Source organism: Syngnathoides biaculeatus, chromosome 9, assembly GCF_019802595.1.
Source record: "Syngnathoides biaculeatus isolate LvHL_M chromosome 9, ASM1980259v1, whole genome shotgun sequence".
Taxonomy (NCBI): Eukaryota; Metazoa; Chordata; class Actinopteri; order Syngnathiformes; family Syngnathidae; genus Syngnathoides; species Syngnathoides biaculeatus.
The window spans coordinates 475,708-498,517 of NC_084648.1; the positions used below are offsets into that span (position 1 = coordinate 475,708).

The 22,810-nt window shown below is 41.5% G+C and overlaps 1 protein-coding gene across 2 annotated transcripts in view; it reads right to left on the minus strand.

Moving 5' to 3' along the window:
- mxi1 (max interactor 1, dimerization protein) overlaps positions 1-22,810 on the minus strand; it is a 47,711-nt gene that overhangs the window by 12,927 nt on the left and 11,974 nt on the right. For both annotated transcript variants that reach the window (XM_061830704.1, XM_061830705.1), the window contains exon 3: positions 17,225-17,254. In XM_061830704.1, the coding sequence (XP_061686688.1) occupies positions 17,225-17,254 (30 nt within the window). The remainder of the gene's footprint in view (positions 1-17,224; positions 17,255-22,810) is intronic.

Sequence of the window (22,810 nt, forward strand, 5' to 3'; positions counted from 1 at the left end):
TAACACACGCACACACATTGACCCAATTGTATTACATTGAGAGAGAGAGAGGAAATCTGACCCTTCGCTTGAGTTATTTCACTAATTACACATCAGCGCTATCACACTCAGAGATAAATCTTCTAAATTGTCTTAAAAAAGAAATCATAATCATTACAAAGGGTGATCTTCCTGAATAAGAAAAAAAGAAACAATAACTTTTCAGGGGAGATGAACTTTCCCACATTGATTTGAAGCAGCCCAAAATCCTTCACAGTGATGACAAAGATTAGAGACATGCATTACAGTATTTAGTAATGCAAGGCCTCATTTAAAGCAGTCTAATCCAAGTCCACTGGGCAATGTGAAATTATCTCATGGGAGGGAGGACTGCAATTTACATCAAACCCAGTCAATGTTGCATGCAGTTTGTAATAGTTTCTGTGCTAAGCATATTCTAATTCTACTCCATTGTTTAAAAAAAATTGTAAGCACAAAATGTACGGTTGTTGAAACAATCAAGATGTGTCATCAACGGCAAATCTGATTAGAACATTTCTTCTATTGTACAGCAAAAAAGCATATAAACGTTCCATATGAATCCACTGTGCAGATGGTGACATGCAATATACATGGAGAGGGCAAAGGCTCGGCTCACGTGACAGCTCATCCATCCATCCCCCATGATGCTTTGCTGTCACTGTGACTGACTGCTGTTGGTCCCAGCGAGCTTCGACAGTGTGCCAGGGGCGCGCGCGCGCGCACGCGCGCACACACACACGCGCACACACACACACACACACACACACACACACGCACACACACACACGCACACACACACACGCACGCACACACACACACACACCACACACACACACACACACACACGCACACCACACACACACACACACACACACACACACACCACAGTATTTATAATCAAAACACCCCCTGACCAGTTCTCTATCAAGACAATTACATGTGGTCCTCAACATAATTTAGTGGACCAAAACTTGGACCTCAAAAATACAATGATGATATTTGGTAATGCGATTGATCTGAAATGGAATTTGTATTATTAAAAGAGTAAAACCCACAAGAATTTACTTTGAGCTGAATCGGCAACTTCGTGAGTAAGCGATTAGCACAAAGAAACCAGGATATTTTTATAATAAGAATTCCACTGTGAGGACTGTTGTTTGACTGCTGGTTCACATCTCCCACCCACAGTTTTTCTGTCTGACTGTGTTTCATGGAACAGGGAATCTTTCTCTCCCTTTGTCACTCACATGAGAACACAGTCACGTGTTCCCTGATACAACCTGTAGCACCTGACTGAATAGGCTGTTAATGTTAATGGGGAACCTAAAGCTCACTAGTGCTGGAACAGTCATTAAAGAACAAGACTGGATGCTAAATTGACCCCCGCCATATGTGCTTAAATCCACAGCTTTATTATGTGAACCATAAATGTGAAGTTTGCTAAATGGCTCTAACAGATGGGGACACAACTACATGTAGAAAACGTCTGGATTTGGTCGAAAGCCCTTTTAGGCAAGGTAATATGTCTGTCAGTTATTTTCCAGTAACAAGACCAGGCTCCTAGCTCATCACATAGGAAGAGAACCTTAACTGAAATGTCAATGCTCTCTGGGACATAAAAACTGCAAGTATACCACAAGATGGGTTTTCAAAAAGGTTTCAAAAGTGCATGTGTGTAAGACGCAAAAAACATTTGAAACTGCTTCTATGTATGGAATGCTGTATATCAGATTATTGTACTGTTATTCCTACAGATAATGTACTATAGTCTCAGATACACTGAAGAAAATAAGTATTTGAACACCCTGCTATATTGCAAGTTCTCCCACTTAGAAATCATGGAGGGGTCTGAACATTTCATTGTAGGTGCATGTCCACTGTGAGAGAGATAATCTAAAAAGAAACATCCAGAAATAACAATGTAGGATTTTTTCCAAAATTTATTTGTGTCATACAACTGCAAATAAGTATTTGAACATCTGTCTATCAGCTAGAATTCTGACCCTCAAAGACCTGTTAGTCCGCCTTTAAAAGTCCACCTCCACTCCATGTATTATCCTGAATCAGATGCACCTGTGTGAGGTCGTTACATAAAGACACCTGTCCATCCCATACAATCAGTAAGACCCAAGAACACCATCCCTACTGTGAAGCATGGGGGTGGTAGCATCATGCTTTGGGGGTGTTTTTCTGCACATGGGACAGGACGACTGCACTGTACTAAGGAGAGGATGACCGTGGCTATGTATTGTGAGATTTTGGGGAACAACCTCTTTCCGTTAGTTCGAGCATTGAAGATGGGTCGTGGCTGGGTCTTTCAACAAGACAATGACCCGAAGCACACAGCCAGGAAAACCAAGGAATGGCTCTGTAAAAAGCATATCAAGGTTCTGGCGTGGCCTAGCCAATCTCCAGACCTAAACCCAATAGAAAATCTTTGGAGGGAGCTGAAACTCCGTATTTCTCAGAGACAGTCCAGAAACCTGTCTGATCTAGAGAAGAGGTGTGTGGAGGACTGGGCCAAAATCCCTCCTGCAATGTGTGCAAACCTGGTAAACAACTACGGGAAATGTTTGACCTCTGTAATTGCAAACAAAGGCTATTGTACCAAATATTAACACTAGTTTTTCTCAGGTGTTCAAATACTTATTTGCAGCTGTATCACACAAATTAATTGTTAAAAAAATCATATATTGTGATTTCTGGATGTTTCTTTTAAGATTATCTCTCTCACAGTGGACAATCACCTACGATGAAAATTTCAGAACCCTCCATGATTTATTAAAAAATTTGGGACTTCCCTAAAGTGATTACACATATATATCCATCCATCCATTTTCTTAGCCGCTTATCCGCACGAGGGTCAAGGGAGTGCTGGCGCCTATCCCAACTGTCAATGGGCAGGGGGCAGGGTATACCCACACAGACATGGGGAGAACATGCAAACTCCACACAGGGAGGTCCGGGATTGAACCCGGATCTTCATAACTGTGAGGACAATGCTTTACACCTGCGTCACCGTGCCACCTCATGAAGTCTGGTGTTACTTATATAGTCCCGGCACAAGAGGCTATAGCTAGGAGGCTAATAACCAGTAATGGTAAGATGCGTGGGCGGCACGGTGGATCAGCTGGTAAAGCGTTGGCCTAACAGTTCTGAAGTCCCGGGTTCAATCCCGGACCCACCTGTGTGGAGTTTGCATGTTCTCCCCGTGCCTGCGTGGGTTTCCTCTAGGCACTCCGGTTTCCTCCCACATTCCAAAAACATGCAACATTAATTGGACACTCTAAATTGCCCCTAGATGTGATTGTGAGTGCGGCTGTTTGTCTCCATGTGCCCTGCGATTGGCTGGCAACCAGTTCAGGGTGTACCCCGCCTCCTGCCCGTTGACAGCTGGGATAGGCTCCAGTACTCCCCACGATCCTCGTGAAGATAAGCGGTGAAGAAAATGGATGGATGGGTTAGATGCGTGCAAATTTCCCCGGCTGATGAACGAGCCTGACTGTGACAGCCAGGTCAGATTGACCCTACAAATGTGGGTGCGTTTTCTCAGTTTTGTTGCAGTTTGTTGCACAACACGTCAGCATCTTGGCTCAGCAGAACGAATGGTCTGTAATGCTAAGCACCGAAACCGCCACAGGGTGGGGCCAAGGACGTTTCTTCCGGGTCTGGCTGTGAAAGTTGTCACATATCCAGATAATGCGTGGATTTAAAAAATGTTCTTTATTTTCAATATTTTCTTAATTACTGTCCAAAATATATGTAATAATAATATTAATTCAGATTAGAGGGTTTATTGTACATATGAATTTTGGACAAAGTCCTTCTTTAACTACCATTTAACTTACTCATACATCAAGTTAAATATAGACATATAGGCTAATAGTATGGGTGTGCTTTTCCAATCTTTTAGATTGAAAAAAAAAAAGACTGCATCTAAGATCTCAGATTTTCCCACTTTTACACAATCAGTCCATTCCACGCTCCACTCCAGCACTTCAATCAAGCTGCACCCGGATGGCATGCAGAGCCCACATGATCAGAACAGGTTGATAAAGTGCTAGCGTCTGTGAAACTTTCTTCTGGCCAACCGGTGGTCAAACTTTCTTTCGGCTTGTCCCGTTAGGGGTCGCCACAGCGCGTCATCTCAGATTGGCCCCAAACCAATGCTCTGACCACTGAGCTATGGGGCCCCTTAAAGTGCTAGCATCTGTTAGAATAATGAATATTGGTAGACAAACACTGTACAAACACACAAAGAGGCAATATAACAATACTCTGGAACATATACCGGCATAACAATATTCAATCATGACTTCTACTTTCTTTATCTTTGTGTATCTTCATCGCGTGGACCATACTGACCCAGGTCAAAATGTGGTCAGCAGCCACTTTATGTCACCCAATGATTAATAATAAATGGGTGAGCTACTTACTGTGAGTGATTATTCTGTTTCAGTAAATATCACATGATCGAGTTTTATTTTATTTTTTTAACATTCCATACTACAAAAAGGTCAATTGTGGATTATTATTGGTGAACTCTGATTAGACCACTTAAACATCCCAATCTGATCGTGTGTTAAAAAAAACAAACAAAAAAAAAAACACATATGGTTTTAGCAATACTTGCTGGTCTAACAATGTGTCCGCCTGTAATAAACGTCCATGGGGCAAACATGGACAGTGGCTAAATGGTTCTCCGCAGCGCACAAGGGGTTCTCCACCAAGTGCCAAGATCATAGACTTCAATAATAACAGGACTTAGATATTATAAAGGGTAAAATCAGGAGGGGTCCTTACTTTGTACTAACACAAAGACAGCTGTGTTCACTTACTAACATATATTTTGCTTTCTGTAAACAACAGTCTATCATGTCTCTATGCACATGCCAATCTGGAGGAACAGTTTCCCAAAAACCACTGCAGGCTCTTCTCTTTGGTCTGATGTGTCCCACTTCTCCTTTATGAAATCCAGACAGATGGGAGCGATACAGGAAGGGTTGGAGTGAGATAGAACGGGTGAGATCTAGAGAGTGGGGGAGGAGAGGGCTGCTGTGTCTGTGTGTGTGTGTTTGCATGTGCGTGTTTGTATGTGTGTAATCTGCCCAGAAACTAGCCATGGGCACAAAACGGGAGTTAGTCGGGACTTAATCTAGGTTTAGTCAAGTCAAGTTTATTTGGAAAGAGTTTCATCAAAAGAGTCTCAAAGGGTTTTCACAGTCTGAGAGTTGGCAATAATTGATGACATCCCCTTATCTCAACCCCTCAACTGGACAAGGAAACAACAACAACAACAAAAAAAAATGGGGAAAAAAGAAACGCTAGGAAGAGACCAGAATTCCCAGTCGAACTGGCAGCCGTGGAGGTTGCATGGGTAACATTTAACAGATAGAGTGGTGCTGTACAATGTTCATTATAATGGAATAAGTGTCCATTTAAAGAGAAAAGGCGGCACAGGGCAGATGCCTTCGGTGGTTGTGCTTCAAGACTTGGCTCAGTCAGGAGGAAGTGGTCCACCTCAGATCTTGCCGAAGTTTGGTCACGGTGAGTGCCATTAAAAAAAAGGGTGTCCCGATGCCCGATGAGAGCTGAGATTGGCTCCAGTACTTCCACAACCCTTGTGAGGGTAAGCGGCTCAGAAAACAGATAGATGGATGAGTAGTTTGAAAACTGTGATAATTGGTGGTCCATACCCTATGGTCCAAACTGACAGCCTACAAGCACTAACAAGTCTCTGTTCTTCTCACTCTCACCTTCAGCTATGCCAAACTCACTGGAGGAAACTAATATTGACAAGTGAGGGGATTTCATAGAAACTGTGATAGTTGCTGACCAACAGTAGATTCTGATTATATGGCAGCAAACATGAAGGAAATGTAGAGGGCTGAAATTTGCAGCAGCATGTGTGAGGGTGGGAAGAGGACTTTAATAGTTGTGAGCATGCAGTTGTGACCTCAATCCCCAAAGGGAGATTTGCTATGAGGAAGGATGTATTTGGGGTGAGCACTAAAGCTCAAAAAGTGTGTGTGTGTGTGTGTGTGTGTATTCAGCACAATACAACTTGGAAAAATAAATGTTTAAAGGACTTCCCACTCTAGCTAACCAATGGCATGACCACAAGTATTAAATAAATTTAAACCCCATTGATCACTAGACAGAAAAATGCTGTGGTCTCGTTGACATGGTGAGGCCACCCCAAGCCATACAGAGTATGCAACACGACCCATAGCAACAGAGCAGAGTGGGGAGCAAAGATTAACTGAACAAAAGAAAAAAATGTGGGGGAAAAAAAAAGTCAGACTATAACAGTAGAACAGAAATTGGCCTTCCTCAAGCAGGCCTTGCAGGCAAGAACACAAGCTTAAACACAAATACTTGTGTAAAGTTCAATGGTGAAATAGGGGTAGAGAGGTGTACTTGCTGCATCGCAGGGCCAAGAGACTCTGGGCCTGAAACCCATGATGAACTCATGGATTATTTCACACATGAACCGCCTTTTAATCTGTTCCAATGTGAAACAAATGGGGAGAAAAACCGGGGAAGGCCAGAGACAAAGAGATGGAGAAAGTTCTAAGGTCAAAAACTACAACAACCAAGCATATTATGAAAACAATTGCATATGACACCCAAATCTCCATCGGCACACACACGGATCATTTTAGTGGATATCCTCTCATTCCTTAATTCTTGCACCTCCCATTTTTTTTTTGTCTAAACACACAATACCCGACTTGAATAAGCAATATATTACATTTTGCAATTCCTTGTCTTCCAGTATGATTTGATGCAGCCCACCACCACCACCACCACCACAGATGATAGAAGATATGATGATATCCCGTCCAGTCGAGTGTGGCCAGAGGGGAGTACAGCAGGAGCTTTGGATTAGAGTACTAATATGGATGGGCTTCTAAAATGAGTCCGATGGGGGAAAAATAAAAGAAGAGATTTGTCCAGATGTTGGCTCTGGGGTATGGTAGAATATTACACGTGGACGTGTTTTATCATGTTCACCAGTGGGTGAGGGTCTGTACGGAATCCAAATGTAAGAACTAAAATGCAAATATAGCTCCATGTCTTCAGGGATGTTGTTTCCACTGTCCCCTTTGGTTGGGATGGTCAGTGATTTGCAGATTTTTGTTTTGATTGTTTTAAACTTTGTCACAAAACTCTATGCAGAATATATATGTTGGTTTGAAAATATAGATGTCTCTATCGAGTGTTCCAATCCATCACTGGCCATCTTCAGTCAACCAATGGTCACCAATCCAGCGTGTGCTTCAGATGATCTCCCAGCAAACATCTCTTGTCAGCACATTTGTTGTAAATTACAGTATGATGATTTAAACCCGTGTATTTTGTGTTGGCATTTTTCTACACTTTACCCTGTCACACACCTTTCCCTTCCAGAGTCAGGTCCACTTTCCACATAGTTGGTCAAATCTAGTTTATAAAAATGCCACAAAAGGTTGTAACAAAATTGGAGACTTTGGAGGAAATGACAAAAATGTCTCGTGTACCACCCTGGATTATAAAAATATTAACCAGTGGGTCTCAATATTTTGCTCATTTGTGATATGAAAATGTACGATACATTTTTCCAGCATAGTGTTACTTGCTTGTCTGTGCCATGATGATGTGGAACCATGTGAAGGCAGTTTAATAGGAATAAGGAGTGATGACCATTTTCACTGCTCTTTTGTCGCTTGGCTCTCATTGGTGCACAGCTAACCTATGTGATTGGTCAGAAGGCAGTGAGTGGTGTTTTCTCTCTGTTGCCTCAGCTGTAAAGCTAAAAATAGAAGACATAGTCAGATTCAGTCTAATTGAGTCTTGTTTCTTCTGCATGCATCCTATTTCTCTCCCGTTCCACCTTGTCTTACTTTCTGTCCCCCAAACTCTCAACCATCTCCTTAAGATACAGACTGTTAGTTCAGCAGAAAACATGACAATCCGTTCGAGAAAGGGGGATGGAAAAACCTTCCTACTTCCTGGAACAGTGTCCAACAGCAACTTTGTTCATTTTTCATTAAACCTGACAATGTTTTCCATGGCACACATTGGACATCCCACAATGTGACAGAAATTAAACACAGTCCTTTGTTGTCGTACAGCTGGGCATGAAGTTATTTTCCTGGGTTGTTTCATATGAAAAAAAAATGCTCACAGATTTCATACACTCTAGGTGGCATAACGGCACAATGAGATGAGAAGCTAAAAAGGTTGGGGAAGACAGAGAAGTTTCATTCAACAATAGCAAAGGTCCCATATTTTGGCTCTTTATACCTCCATAGTGTGACTGTGACAAACCTAATATAAGTGTGAATTTCATTAAAAAAAAAAAACAACAACAATTTTGTCTTACAAATGTCAAGACAAGGACCCTCTGAGAGCTACTTCTGTTCAGTTTTGTATCAGCTTTGCCCATATTTGGCTAAGACAGCCCCCTTTTATTCTGACTGGTTGCCTTCGTGCAGAAAACCCACTTTTGAGAGCACCCGTGTTATGTTGATGCCGCTGGCTTGGGAGCGGAGAGGAGGGCAGATATCTCGCTAGTGACGTAGATAAACTTGAGTAATTCGAATGACGTGATTTTCAGGCCTCTTGGCAGACAAACGTCTGGTACTCAGGAATGTGTGGATGATATTAAGTTACATTTCAAATGTTCCCTCAGGCACCATAAAGCCAAGTACATACCTAAATACTAGAAAAACGTGTTTTAGTAAAATATGGGACTTTTAAATGAAAGGGACTCTAAGCAGATATCACTGTTTTGCTTCTAAATACATTAAATATGTTTGAAGATAAGTACTGAAAAAATACAGAATCCCATAACAGTAAGGCTCTTTTTTTTTTTTTTTTTAGATATCGCTTAAGATCTTTTCCAATGTTTAATTTTTCACGATTTTATGGCCGAGCGCAAACATAGCCCTGTGACATCACTGAGCTGCTCAGTTGAGTGTCAGCTTTCCTAACCTCCCGTAACAAACCCCATTTAGCACTCCAGTATGCAGTTAGCAAGCTAATGATGGCTACGCCCAAAAATGCATCTTTACTTGAATGCCTCAATTTAAATAAAAAAAGCAATACACTTATATATAAAACATGTAGATAGTGAGCTGAATGTCAACGTAACTGTAGTGTGCATTTTATGTTGGATGGTTTGCAAACTTTCACCAGAGACAACATGGCTTTGTGGGTAATTTGATATGAATGAATAAAAAAGATGGATTGACCTATTGAAGACATGCAGATGGCGAGCTGAACGTCAAAGCAAACACCAGCCGACTCTGCAGTGCATATTTTACGATGGATAGTTTAAATCGAGACAATATTGCTTCGTGGATAACATCATAGTGGTGAATGGGGCACTGCCGACTTACGAACTGGACATCCTCTTTTGGTCACGCTGACGTCATGTTTTTTGTTCGCCTGTCTCGCGTCACCAACAACAAGGGTAGAGTTTGACTCAGACTCAGACTCCACTATAACCATTCAATTTTGAAGTTGCACCTCCTAGTGGGACTTAACATCGTATAAGCTATCACTCCTCTGAGTGTGTTTGATTCCTTTTGCTGCATCTATTCAACACGTGTCAGACTCGAGAGGTGGCCCTTATAATTCAAGTTTTGAAAACTGATGTTATATACTTAGCATTTTTTTTTATTCATTCAAATTAGGCAGGCTTGTGAACATTACTCTTCTCTGTGATGTGTCAAATGTACATGCCATTTTTTGAGCCTGCCTAATGCCACTTGGACTTTTACCGAGCAGTCATTCACTCAAAGAAGTAACAGAGTTAAAAACATTTACTCCAATTATGTGCTAACTACAGTATACCAATTGTCTAACCAGGTGAAGTTCCCTACCATTGCAGCATAAGGAGAGTAGTGAAAGATCCCATTAGACTGGATTTCTCAGTGTCTTTTCAGGGCTATTGATTTTGACATTTCTGTGATGAAAAAGGCAGTCTCTTCTGTGGTAATGCGACTAGCCAACCGGTGGTCAATAAACAAAAAAGCTCGTTTTCAAAAAGGTGTTCAAATAATTTACGGTAGTCCTCTTGAAGTTGTCTTTTGCTCAAAGGAAATTATTAAATTCGCTATTAATTACTGGGTTGAAATGCTCACTGTGCATGCACTGGCACACAAGCGAGCATAGATTAGGCTTGCGTGCAGCTTTAAGTAACCCTTAGTCAGGTGTGTTTGACTATTCCTTTGCTCATCCCCATCAGCTTGTCAATTAGTTCCTTGCTCTCTGACTCGATCGTTTGCTAAGCCAGCATCAAGCAAAGCTATTAAAGAATAACAACGGGTGGCCTCTGGGTGTTTGAGCAAGTGTGTGTGTTTGCTAGGGGGATGATGAACGTGCCCCAACACGTGTACATGCGCTAGCTGGGCTCACCAGACCAAAGATCAAGCCCCTTAAGCGGCTTTTCGGAGCCAAGAAAAGCTTACAAGTCGTCACGTTGGTCAGGACAAATGGTCCCACTCCCAGGGCTTGTAGCAGAACCTGAGAATAGGCTGCACTTACTGAAGAGAGAACATAAAGCTTTACCACAGCCACAGAAAATGTAGCCCAGGCTTTTTCATGCTTAACAGCTCATTCAACCCCAAGGCCTCTCACAACAAAGCTTATTTCAGTTTCTACTATTAACAAAGACTCTACCAAAGATCTGTACCATAAGTAAACATGACACCTAATGTAGTGTCAAGTCATCTCTATGTAACAAGTTATGTGCTTCATCGGATGTAGTAGGAAAGTCAAATGATCCATCTTTTGTGACACTGGATTTAGAAAGAAATTGAAAATGAGAAAAAAAATGATTAAGGTCAGTGAACACCGAAGCTTAGGTGACAGAACCGATGTGAATGTAAAAGAGTTTTCTGGTGTGCTTGACATAAGAGTAAAGCTCCAGTTAAGGCTACAAAATTACTCAACTTTTAATCATGATTTTGATTGCCACTATTAATTTTGCCCGATTGTCTGTGTTTTTTTTTTTTTTTTTTTTTGCATTTAAAATAAGGGCACTTCTGCATATGAAAAGCTCTTCATTTGCAGCAGTCCTCACAACCTAATCAGCCAGCCAGCGAGGGCTGAACACATGGTTTAGGCTTCATTCAAATCCAGCACTGTGCTCCGGTGCCAACTTCAATATAAAAGCATAATATGCAATTGATGTCCAATGTTCTGATATATGAAGGTATTGTGATTTTTTTATTTTTGGCCATCTCAGCATGTTGGTGGAGAGTCAGTATGTCACACTAAAACACTATTAACAATCATTGTAGCGGTTGGCTTGACTTCAACTTTTAGTTTTGCCTTACCACAAAGAAAACACACCAGGAATTAATAGAGAGAGAAATCACAAATTCAGTTATTTGCAGCTTTTGACCACGCACAACTGAGAAATGGTGAAGCAGAACAACGAGACATACAATCCTAGATAATTCACGACAGTAACGAATGATGATGAATGAAAAGTTGGTGCGTGTAGCCTAATAAGTCCTGCATTATCTCCATTTTCTCCCATTAAGTTGCAATTCGTGACTGTACTTCAGCTCTAAACCCTTGTAGGTGTAGGTGTGAGTGAGAATGGTTGTTTATATATCCCTATGATTGCCTGGCAACCAGTTCAGGCTGTACCCCACCTCCTGCCCGAAGATGGCTGGGAGACAGCACCATGAAAAAGGATTTGCCGACTCCTGATTTCATGTTTTTTGTGCATATCTATCGCACACAAAGGTTTAAAACAATTTAAATACCACTTTTATCACCATTCAAGGAAATACAAAATGCAGTTTTCAAATGACAATTACATTTATTAAGGCGCACACAAAAAAATCCAATCCTATCAGACCCTCTGTGAAAAAGTAATCAACACGCTTTTCCCACTGAGGACCATGGTCTCAGATTTGGAGGTGCGAATTATCATCCAAGCTGCTTCACACTCTGCTGCGAAGCGCTCCAGTGAGTGTTGAAGATCAATGCTTGATGAACCCAACAAAACCACATCATCTCCAAAAAGATGGACTACTGATGCCACCAAACCGAACCCCGTCTATACCTCAGCTGTGCCTAGAAATTCTGTCCATAAAATTTATGAACAGAGTTAGTGTCGAAGGGCAGCCTTGGCCGAGTCCAAACCTCAGCAGAAATGAGTCCAATACACTGCCAGCAACGCAGATCAAACTCTGACACCGGTCGTGCAAGGACAGAACAGCCCGTAACAGGAGGTCCCATACTCCAGAAGTTACTCCCAATAGGACTCCATAAGGGACTCGGTCAAACATTGCACCACCTGAATCTGAGATCCGACTTCCCAACAGACACTGCTCTCCAGCACGCATGAATAGACCTTAACAAGGAAGCTGAGGAGTGTGATCCCCCTGTAGTTGGAACATACCATCATCCTTACAAAGGAGAACCACCACCTCAGTCTACTATTGCAAAGGTAATGTCCCCGATTTCCATGCGAGGTTGCAGAGGCGTGTAACCAGGACAGCTCTACATCATCAAGAACATTTAGGAATGATCTCATCTATCTTAATTATCTTGTCCAACCCGGGAGATATACCACCAAGGACCTTTTTAACCACCTTGGTGAGCTCAACCCCAGAGATAGGGGAGCCCACCACAGAGATCCCATACTCTGGTTCTTCATGGGAAGGTTTCAGTGGAATTCAAAAAGTCTATGAAGTGTTCTACCCACCAACTCGCAACACCCCGAGACAAGATCAGCAGCACCCTATCCCAACTATACAAAGTTTTGATGGTGCACTGCTTCGTACTCCTGAGATGCTGGATGGTGGACCAGAATTTCCTCAAAACCTTGCAGAAGTTGTGCTGCATGGCCCCACCAGAGTCCTCTCATGTCCGGGTTTTTGCTTCACCGACCACTAAACTTGCATTACACTTAACCAGGCACTACCCAGCAGCTGCCTCAGGAGTCACACAGACCAAAAAGGCCCGATATATCTAGCACTTATTGGTTTGACAGCATCCCTCACCGCCATTGTCCACCAACAGGTTTGCTGAGTGTTGCCCCTACAGGCATTGACCACCTTATGGCACAGCTCCGGTCAGCTGCCTCAACAATTGAGGCATGGAACTTGGTCCACTCAGGCAAAATGTACCCCACCTCCTTTGGGATATGGGTGAAGTTCTGCCGGAGGTGTGAGTTTAAACTCATTCTGATGGGATTCTGCCAGACGTTCCCAGAAGATCCTCATGATACATTTGGGCTTGCCAGGTCGAACCGGGATCTTCCCCACCATCAGAGCCAATTCACCACCAGGTAGTGACAGCTCCGCCCTTCTTTTCACCTCAGTTACTAGGATCAGTGGCACATATATACAAATCCCTTCACTATGAGGTGACACCTCAAGCAGGGATGGAGGAAAAATTATATTTCATTATTAGTGCATCAAGTAGTCATTGATTGGCTGTAAATTGTCATGATCAAATTATTCATATATTCACACATTATTATTAACACTGAAATTACAATGGCAGTGAGTAGAGCGAAGACCTCTGACAATGTGCTTCAAACAATAATACAGTAGACAACACCTTCTGGCATTTACCAGATTTTTTTCACGAGCATTATGCATTAATTACTGATTAATTCCTAATAGCTCTAAAAGGTGGACATCTCTTAGATTAAAGGGTTGAAAACTGCAATATGCAGGCTGAATGTAATTTGGCAGTTACATGTGTAGTTTGCATGTTCTCCCCGTGCCTACGTGAGTTTTCTCCGGGCACTCCAGTTTCCACCCACAACCCAAAAATATGCATTAATTGGAGACTCTAAATCGCCACAAGGTGTGATTGTGAGTGTGACTGTTGTCTATTTCCACGTGCCCTGTGGTTGGCTGAGAACCAGTTCAGGGTGTACCCCGGCTCCTGCCCGTCGATAACTGGGATAGGCTCCAGCACTCCCGTGACCCTTACGAGGATAAGTGACTCAGAAAATTGATGGCTGGATGTTTAAGTTCAAAAGGGCTCAAGTATATCATCAAAGCAGCAAACTGGAATGTTCTTTTTTTGTTTATTGCCCGACTTGTGGTCCCTACTTTCACCTTAAGACGAGTGGTGTAAGTGTAAAATGAATCCTGGCACCAGTAGATTTGAATTTTGTCGTGGTTCAGCTTGACTGTGACTTTCTTCATTACTTCACTTCACTACTAAGTCTGCCTCAGTAGAATCATGGTATAAGCCTGACACACTTGGGTGAACAACTCTGGCTGATACATATAGCTTACAGTGGGGCAAGTCCTGAAAGGGAATTGGATTAACTGCTGGCAAAAACGGAGGATTACAAATTATTCTGACAAGTGCGCTTTCAAAAAGATGGATTAGAATTTTAATTTTACCTACTTTCTTTGGTAACAGAAATATAAATGTGTCTTGGACCAAGAGAAAACAACAAAGACAACCATTTGAAGAATAAGATACAGGAGAGGACTTCCAGGAAGAGCAAAGGACAAGCAGGACACAGATGAGAAAACAAAAATGTGGAGGGATTCACAAAAACACCAATCACAATGTGGTGTGTGAACAAAAATGAAACATGCTTGTTGTAGTGAAATACTAGTACTACAATAAAAATGCTAACCAGCATGGGAGCTGCAGTCCGCCAGAGACACCAGTCAGCCAACTGTGTTGCTATATGGCATTATATGAGAGCATCACGATGACACATCAAATCTTGTCTATATTTAACGCACTGAATCCACTGTTCCCATCTTTTTACTGGAGTCTGCCAAAGGAGGATAGTGTGAACAACAGGCCGAGGTGATATGATTATATTTAATGGATCCTTTCATGGTACTATTATCATATATCTTCAGAGGTAATGAAAGAGAAGGCATGGTCTTCTTTTGGGTTTACTACAAATCCTGCAAGTCTAGACACTTATCTATGGTGTCATGGAAACTTTATAGATTAACTCATGAAGTCTCCGATCATATCGTGCGTGAACACCAGCAAGTACCCTAGTGGGTGGTAATCACAAAACCACTTTGAAGACACCAGAGTTTGGTATGTTCAGAAGAAACCACCACATCACTCCTATTCTCCACCATCCTAAATGAGAACCTGAATGGATGGATAAAGACATGTTCAGGCTAGAATATGACACATTATAAGGCTATATATACCACCTGGCAAAAAAGTTACATTTTCCAGTTACGTGTACCCTGTTTCATGGTTGCATGGTGTTTATTCAAAATCCGTAACAGAAAAGTTGTTCTTCTATTGTGTTACAGTATAAATAAGAGGGGCATAGCATTAGTTTTGATTATAATGATGTGCTGAGGAGAAAATGCTTAGTTAAAAAAGGCAAAAAGAAAGTGTCTGGGCTCAGAAGTGTGAGTGTTATGACGTAAAAGACCCTGTAAAGTGAAATCAGTGATTTATTTCCACATAAATTATATAAGTTTGAAGATAGGGCTGAAAACATGCACAGGCAGAACATTGTAGTACTGAATTGTTGTGATATAGTTAAACTCTTCTACCTTCTCAGTTGTCCTGATGTTTTGGGTGTCCCCAAAACCAAGCTCAGGTACACACTTCAGCTTTCTACATGAGCCGACCTTCCCCCACTATGGAAGTACTGAGAGCCTTCATTCCAACAGTGGCTATCTGGTGCAATTGCAAGTTACTTTGTTGTTATTATGAGCCCCAGGTCTACCACTACAAAATGGAGTTAGCTAGCAAGCTAGGCCTATAGAATGAAAAATGCATATCTCCACAATTCACAGATCAGTTCCGTGTCGTTATCTAAATTCCCAAGAATTTTGCATTTTGTTTTATACCCTTTGTAAATTGAAAAGCAAAGTCTTCAGAATTTATAATTAACAGAAAGTCTCCAAACTTTAAAAGTCTGCAGTGTAAACCATGGGCTGAATAAAGTTGGTTGCTGTGTTTAATACATGGTTAACTTTCCCCTAAGTGTCTCTGTTAGGTTGACCCACACAAAACTCTAATCGAGGAGGGGAAGTATTGGACAACACAGTCAGCGGTCCAGAAGCCTGTTAGCCCGCGAGCTGTAGAGACTATCACCAATTTGTCACCGGGGTTTTCCATGCCACAAATACATGCTGTGGGATACATACTCCATATTACAGGAACTGGAGGTTTTAAGCAGATATATTTTCGTGGATCAAACATAGAGATGTGTTGGCAAATACTCGACGTATGAATGTGTTCTCTTGATGAGCTATTCTTCTGTTTTGCATATTTTATTATAATTTTTGCTCTTACTCAGTTACATTTGTACACAGCCTTGTTAATTTAATGCTTTTGTGTATTTTCACATCTGACCGGTGGGTGGCAGCACTCATTTGTTCATGCCTATAAAGAACGGAACTTTCTCTTCTGTAACAAAGCAGCCACCAAACGCACATGAAGTTCATGGTTGTGTTGTCCATCATTTTGTTTATGCTAGCCTTCAGAAAGGATTGGCTGTACGTTTGTTGTGATGCACTAGGCCAATCTTTGATGTTTATGTTGGTGCATGTTGTATGGGAATGCAAATATGTTCACTTTTATTTTGTGCATATCCTAGCTAATTAGCTACTGTGTGATCATTGTATGTCAGATGTCAGGCTGGCTGTTTAGCTGTTAGTATGGATTTTATGTTAACCTACCTATTTCATAAGTGGATAGGATTTTCAAATAGTTAACACGGTTAGTTTAGGTTTGCATTTTCATACATTTTATTAATGTACAGTACAGGCTTAATTGACATCTCACCAAGTGCTGTATATTTCTTATCACTGTTTAAAGTTTCAATCTGCTTCTATTGTTCAATAAAGGAGCTATAGAACACTCATCTCCTGGCTATAGAACAGTTTGGCTGGCTATTACTTCTACGTTCTACACTAAGCACATTAACACGTAGAAAGATAAAACAGTACAGAATGTATTTTAGTAAAACGTAATAGTCGAAAAGGGCGAGTTTTCAGAACATTCAGTCGACACGGCCACAGCGCTTGAAAGATAATGAATCAAGATAATGTCTCAATACTTCACTATTTTGGAGCCTGAATCATACATGATTTTTGTTTTAATCAATTCAAATTCAGCAGCCTTATTAACAACTCTTCTCTGCATTATGTCAGTTTTCAAAGACATTTTCAATTTTGCTTTACTTGAACTTCAAAGACTAAATGTTGGGATGACATTTTCCACTCACCGATTCTTCTCCAACTCATTGTGTGTGGACCTGCAAGGCCAGAAAACACAAGCAGACATTTAGACACAAATTACTAATGAGGAAATCAATATATATCGTAAATATATACAATATGTTTGTCAGGTAGTCTTTGTTCCAGTAGGGTTAATGGTCAGATGTCTTGGTGTAATGAAGTGGTTCTCAACAAGATATATCTGATATAGTATTTTATTTTCCTTGAAATTGCATGAAATTATCGCTAGTCTCTTAAAATCATGTTTTTTTTCTTTGTATTCACAAAACAAATTTGATAAAGAAAACAAAATATCAATAAAAATAAACAACTCTTGAATGGAAAAATACCACTTTTGAAGCAATCTACACTTTTGTTGTGTACATTGTAATGTACAATTTTGTTAAGATTAGTAACATTTGAAAAATGTACGTGTGGGTCAGTCATACCCGCAGATATAAAGTTATGGGTGTGGTCCACCAGTCATGCTCACAGATATAAAGTTGCGGGTGAGTGTTCTGTTTGTAATTATGTGTGTACCCCTTTAAGAGTGGAGGGGGGCGGTGTCAGGTAAACTAGGAAGTAGAAGTAGGCTCAGCAGTAGCTTGTTTTTAAAGGCTGTGTGCTTCTGTGTTAAAAAAAAAAAAAGACGTCAAGCTGTGATTCAGTACGCTGGATCGGTTTTCATGTGCACTGAAAGTGTACGACAAGTGCGCAGCTTAGAGGGAACATTGGTCAAGACCACAAAAATAAGCGACGTCTTTCAATACCTATGTATTTCGACTTGTAACAAATTTTACGTGAGATTTTTCGTGCTCGATTGTGCAGATCTGCGAGTGCGATGGCGCACGTGCGCGCCCGATAAATCACAGTGACTGTAACATCCATGCTCCTCTGACAGTGTCGTAAATTAGTATTGATGTTAACATGCTAGCCCAAGTTAGTAGTGTTGCTGAAATTAGATTAACCTCCTTTTATTGTTCGAGTGTAGCATCCGAGGGGTAGGGTGTCTCGTGCGATAGCTTGGGACAGTGTTAATTGTGCAAATGTTACAGATACTCCTCAGTCGATTGTGCAAGAGGTGGGATGCTATTCAGGTATGATGGGGAAGTATTGGTCAACAACTGATGTGCAGATAGTACAGACTGGTCACACTACAACAATGAGTGCACTAATAATCTATAATATATAGTACTATATGGGGCATCAGAATGTGATAAAGAACTCGAAGCAGAAAACCGGCAGCATGTTCCAGTTGTATTGTACACTGTTAGCTGTTCAAGAATTTAATTGCAAGAGGTAAGAAACTGTTCGAATGCCTGCTAGCTTTGGTCTACATAGTTTGGTAGTGCCTACCCAAGGGAAGAAGCTACAGAGCTGGAGGCCAAGATGTGGAGAGTGTGATAGAATCTCGCCTGCTCTTTTCCTGGTTTGGGTGACGTGCAAATCCTCAAGGGTAGGTAGGGTGATGACGACAATCTGTTCAGCAGTTATGATTGTCCATTGCAGTCGGAGTTTGTCCTTTTTTTTTGGCAGCGCCAAACCAGACTGTGATGGAGGTACATGGTACTGATTCGATGACCGCTGTGTAAAATTATCTCAGCAGCTCCCGTGGCAGGCCGTGCTTTCTCAGAAGCTGCAGGAAGTACATCTTTTGTTGTGCTTTTTGGGGGGGATTTATTTGATGTTTGTCTCACACTTCAGGTCCTGTGAGACTGTAATTCCCAGGGACTTGAAGGTCTTGACAGTTGACACAAGACATGACTGTGATGGGCAGTTGTGGTGAAGGATCCCTTCTGAAGTCCACAATCATTTCTCCAGTTTTTAGTGTGGTCAGCTCCAGGTTGTGTCGCCCACACACTTCCTTTCGACACACAAACTTGTCACGGTCTGATGAGTCCAATGACCGTTGTCATTTGTGAACTTCAGAAGTGTGACAGCTGAGTGCGATGAAGTGCAGTTGTTTATGTAGAGCGAATAGACCAGTGAGAAGAGGACACAACTTAGAGGTGCCCCAGTGGTGATGGTGTGCGTGAATGAGGTGGTGTTCCCCAGCCTCATCTGTTGTGTCCAGCCAGTCAGGAAGTTGTAGATTCACTGGCAGATGGCAAGCGAGACACTAAACAGCTGCAGCTCGTTGTGCAGCGCAGGTTGTGACCACAACAAAGCAGTCAGAGCATATAACTCCAATTCTAAAGTCTTTACACTGGCTTCCAGACAGTTTTAAAATAGATTTTAAAGTTCTGCTACTGGTCTATAAATCGCTACTGGTCTATAAATCACAAAATGGTTTAGGTCCTGAATACATGAAAGAAATGCTAATGGATACAAACCCAAAACCCAGTAGGGCTCTGAGATCGACTAAAACAGGCCTAATAATGGAGTGCAGAGTCCAAAGCAAACATGGTGGAGCAGGATTTAGCTACAGTGCCTTGTGAAAGTATTCGCCCCCTTGAACTTTTCAACCTTTTGCCACATTTCAGGCTTCAAACATAAAGATATAACATTTTTATTGTTTGCCAAGAATCAACAAGTGAGACACTATTGTGAAGTGGAACGAAATGTATTGGATATTTTATAATTGAAAAAAAAAAAAAAAACTGAAAACTGGCCGTGCAGTATTATTCGTCCCCTTTACTTTCAGTGCAGCAAAGTCACTCCAGAAGTTTAGTGAGGATCTCTCAATGATCCAATGTTGACTGATGATGATAAATGGAATCCACCTGTTTATAATCACGTCTCCGTATAAGTGCACCTGCTCAGTTCTGTTTAATGTGCAGAGAGCATCATGAAGCCCAAGGAACAGACCAGGGATTTCCAAGATACTGTTGTGGAGAAGTTTAAAGCCGGATCTGGATACAAAAAGATTTCCCAAGCTTTAAACATCTCAAGGAGCACTGTGGAAGCAACCCGAACGTCCCTCTAAACTTTCACCAGGAGAAGACTGATCAGATATGCAGCCAAGAGGCCCATGGTCACTCTGGATGAACTGCAGAAATCTACAGCTGAGGTGGGAGAGTCTATCCATAGGACAACAATCAGTCGTAGGCTGCACAAATCTGGGCTTTATGGAAGAGTAGCAAGAAGAAAGGCATTTCTCAAAGATACCCATAAAAAGTCTCATTTAAAGTTTGCCACAAGCCACGTGGGAGACACACCAAACATGTGGAAGAAGGTGCTCTGGTCAGATGAAACCAGAATCGAACTTTTTGGCCAAATGCAAAATGTTATATTTTCCGAAAAAGCAACATGGCTAAACACCCTGAACACACCATCCCCACTGTCAAACATGGTGGGGGCAGCCTCATGGTTTGGGCCTGCTTTTCTTCACCAAGGACATGGAAGATGGTTAAAATTGATGATGAATGGAGCCAAATACAGGACCATTCTGGAAGAAAACCTGTTGGAGTCTGCAAAAGACCTAAGACTGGGATGAAGATTTATTTTCCAACAGAACAATGATCCAAAACATAAAGCCAAATCTACAGTGGAATGGTTAACAAATAAACATATCCAGGTGTTAGAATGGCCAAGTCAAAGTCCAGACCTGAATCCAATCTAGAATCTGTGGGCAGACATGAAGACTGCTGTTCACAAACGCTATCCATCCAACCTCACTGCGCCTGAGCTGTTTTGCGAGGAAGAATGGACATAAATTTCAGTCTCTCGATGTGCAAAACTGATAGAGGCATACCCTAAGCGACTTGCAGCTGTAATTGCAGCAAAAGGTGGCGCTACAAAATATTAATGCAAGGGGGCCGAATAATATTGCACGCCCCACTGGTCGAGAAAAGTTGTCTCTGCCCATCTATGCAATCAACTATAACTGAATGGCAACTGCTGGAGAAACATTAAGATGAGTCTCTCCAAAATTCAAGCCAAGCTCACTGAAGATCAAACATGAATGTGACAGGCAGTACAGTGCAATCTCCTCCTCCTAAATAATAAACAACACTACTCAGTAGGTCGGTAGATATAACAGTGACTTGTGTATACTTAAATTGACACCGCACACGAGTGAGTTTTTTGGGATGGGTATGTGTATGCATGTAGTGTATAGGGAGCTGGGAGAGTGTGAGAAACATGTGCATACCTCGTGCAGGAAACAAGCACGATTCAGTGCACTGTTAATAATGTAAAGTGAATGAAATAGTCCCTAACACTGTCTTTGTGGGGCAACACACTGAAAGGAGACAAAAAACCCCTCCCTGTGCTTATTTAAATGGCTGGGTTTTCATCCACTCAAATTGTAGTACGACTCAGCTCAAGGAGTGTTCGTTTTGAATGAGGGTGACATGTGTAACTTCAACCCGGGGCATATAAACAGGCTACAGTGTCTCAGATACCCCACTCTATCATCACATAACCTTAATTTAGAAGGAGGAAATGGCCATTGTTCTATGTTACTGCCTATAAAAAAAATGTTAGATTAAAAATTGACAAATCAAAAAAAAAAAAACACAAGTCTGCATTAGACTATATTACCCTATTTTCCGGACTAAACGTCACTCCGGAGTATAAGTCGCAATACCTGTAAAATCCATAAAAATGAAGATAAAAACATATATAAATCGTACTGGAGTATAAGTTGAATTTTTAGGGAAAATTTATTTGATAAAATCCAACACCAAGAACACACATGCCATTTCAAATTTTAATGATGAAATATTTAAAAATAAAAATAGAATAGAGGCAACAACAGGCTGAACTGGTATTTGCCTGGTATTTTAACATAACATATTAAGAGTTATTCCAATAACTATAGCACGAGGCCCCGTAGCTCAGTGGTTAGAGCAGTGTTTTTCAACCGTTTTTGAGCCACGGCACATTTTTTACATTGGAAAAATTTTGTGGCACACCACTAACCAAAAATGTTACAAAAAGACACTTTGTATAGTATATTTAATTACAATATAATTTCTCAATTTATTTATACTCAGTCGCTGTGAAACCCGAGCCTGTTTAGATGAACACAAAGCCGATATCCTGGCAGGAATAGAAGAAAGACTCACACGAAGCTCTTCTTCAACAGCTCTCATTCTCTCTTTAGACTTTAGCTGTCTTGAACCGCATCAGGGCCGAGCATCTCGTTGACAATGGCTTTACAGGCAGGTAGAATTAATGTCTGCCACAGTGTGCGGATTTTTTGATTTAGTAACAAGTTCGGCGACTAGGTAACTAGCTTTGAGCGCTTTCTCATTTACCTTTGTGGTTTTTCTCATAAACGTTGCCGGTTTCTCTGTGTTTACATGCAGGCGAACAAAATAGTCTATCGGCTTGTTTTGAAGCGACGGGTGTGTCGTTTGGAGATGGCGCTTAAGCTTGCTTGGCACCATGGCGCTGTTGGATAGCTTCTCGCCACACACCAGGCATAACGGAATAGGTGTCGTCTCATCCCCGATGAAAGTAAATCCAAACGAAAGATAGCTTTCACTATATTGCCTTGAGCTCACCGTCTTTGCTTTCTTTTTCCCCAGCACTCATACTAGGGCCTTCATCCGGGTCAGAATCTTGTCCAGGGCCCAGTTCGGAGTTTGCAGTTGTCCTTTTTAAAAACTTCTCCATGACTGTCATCACGGCCTCTCAGGTGCATC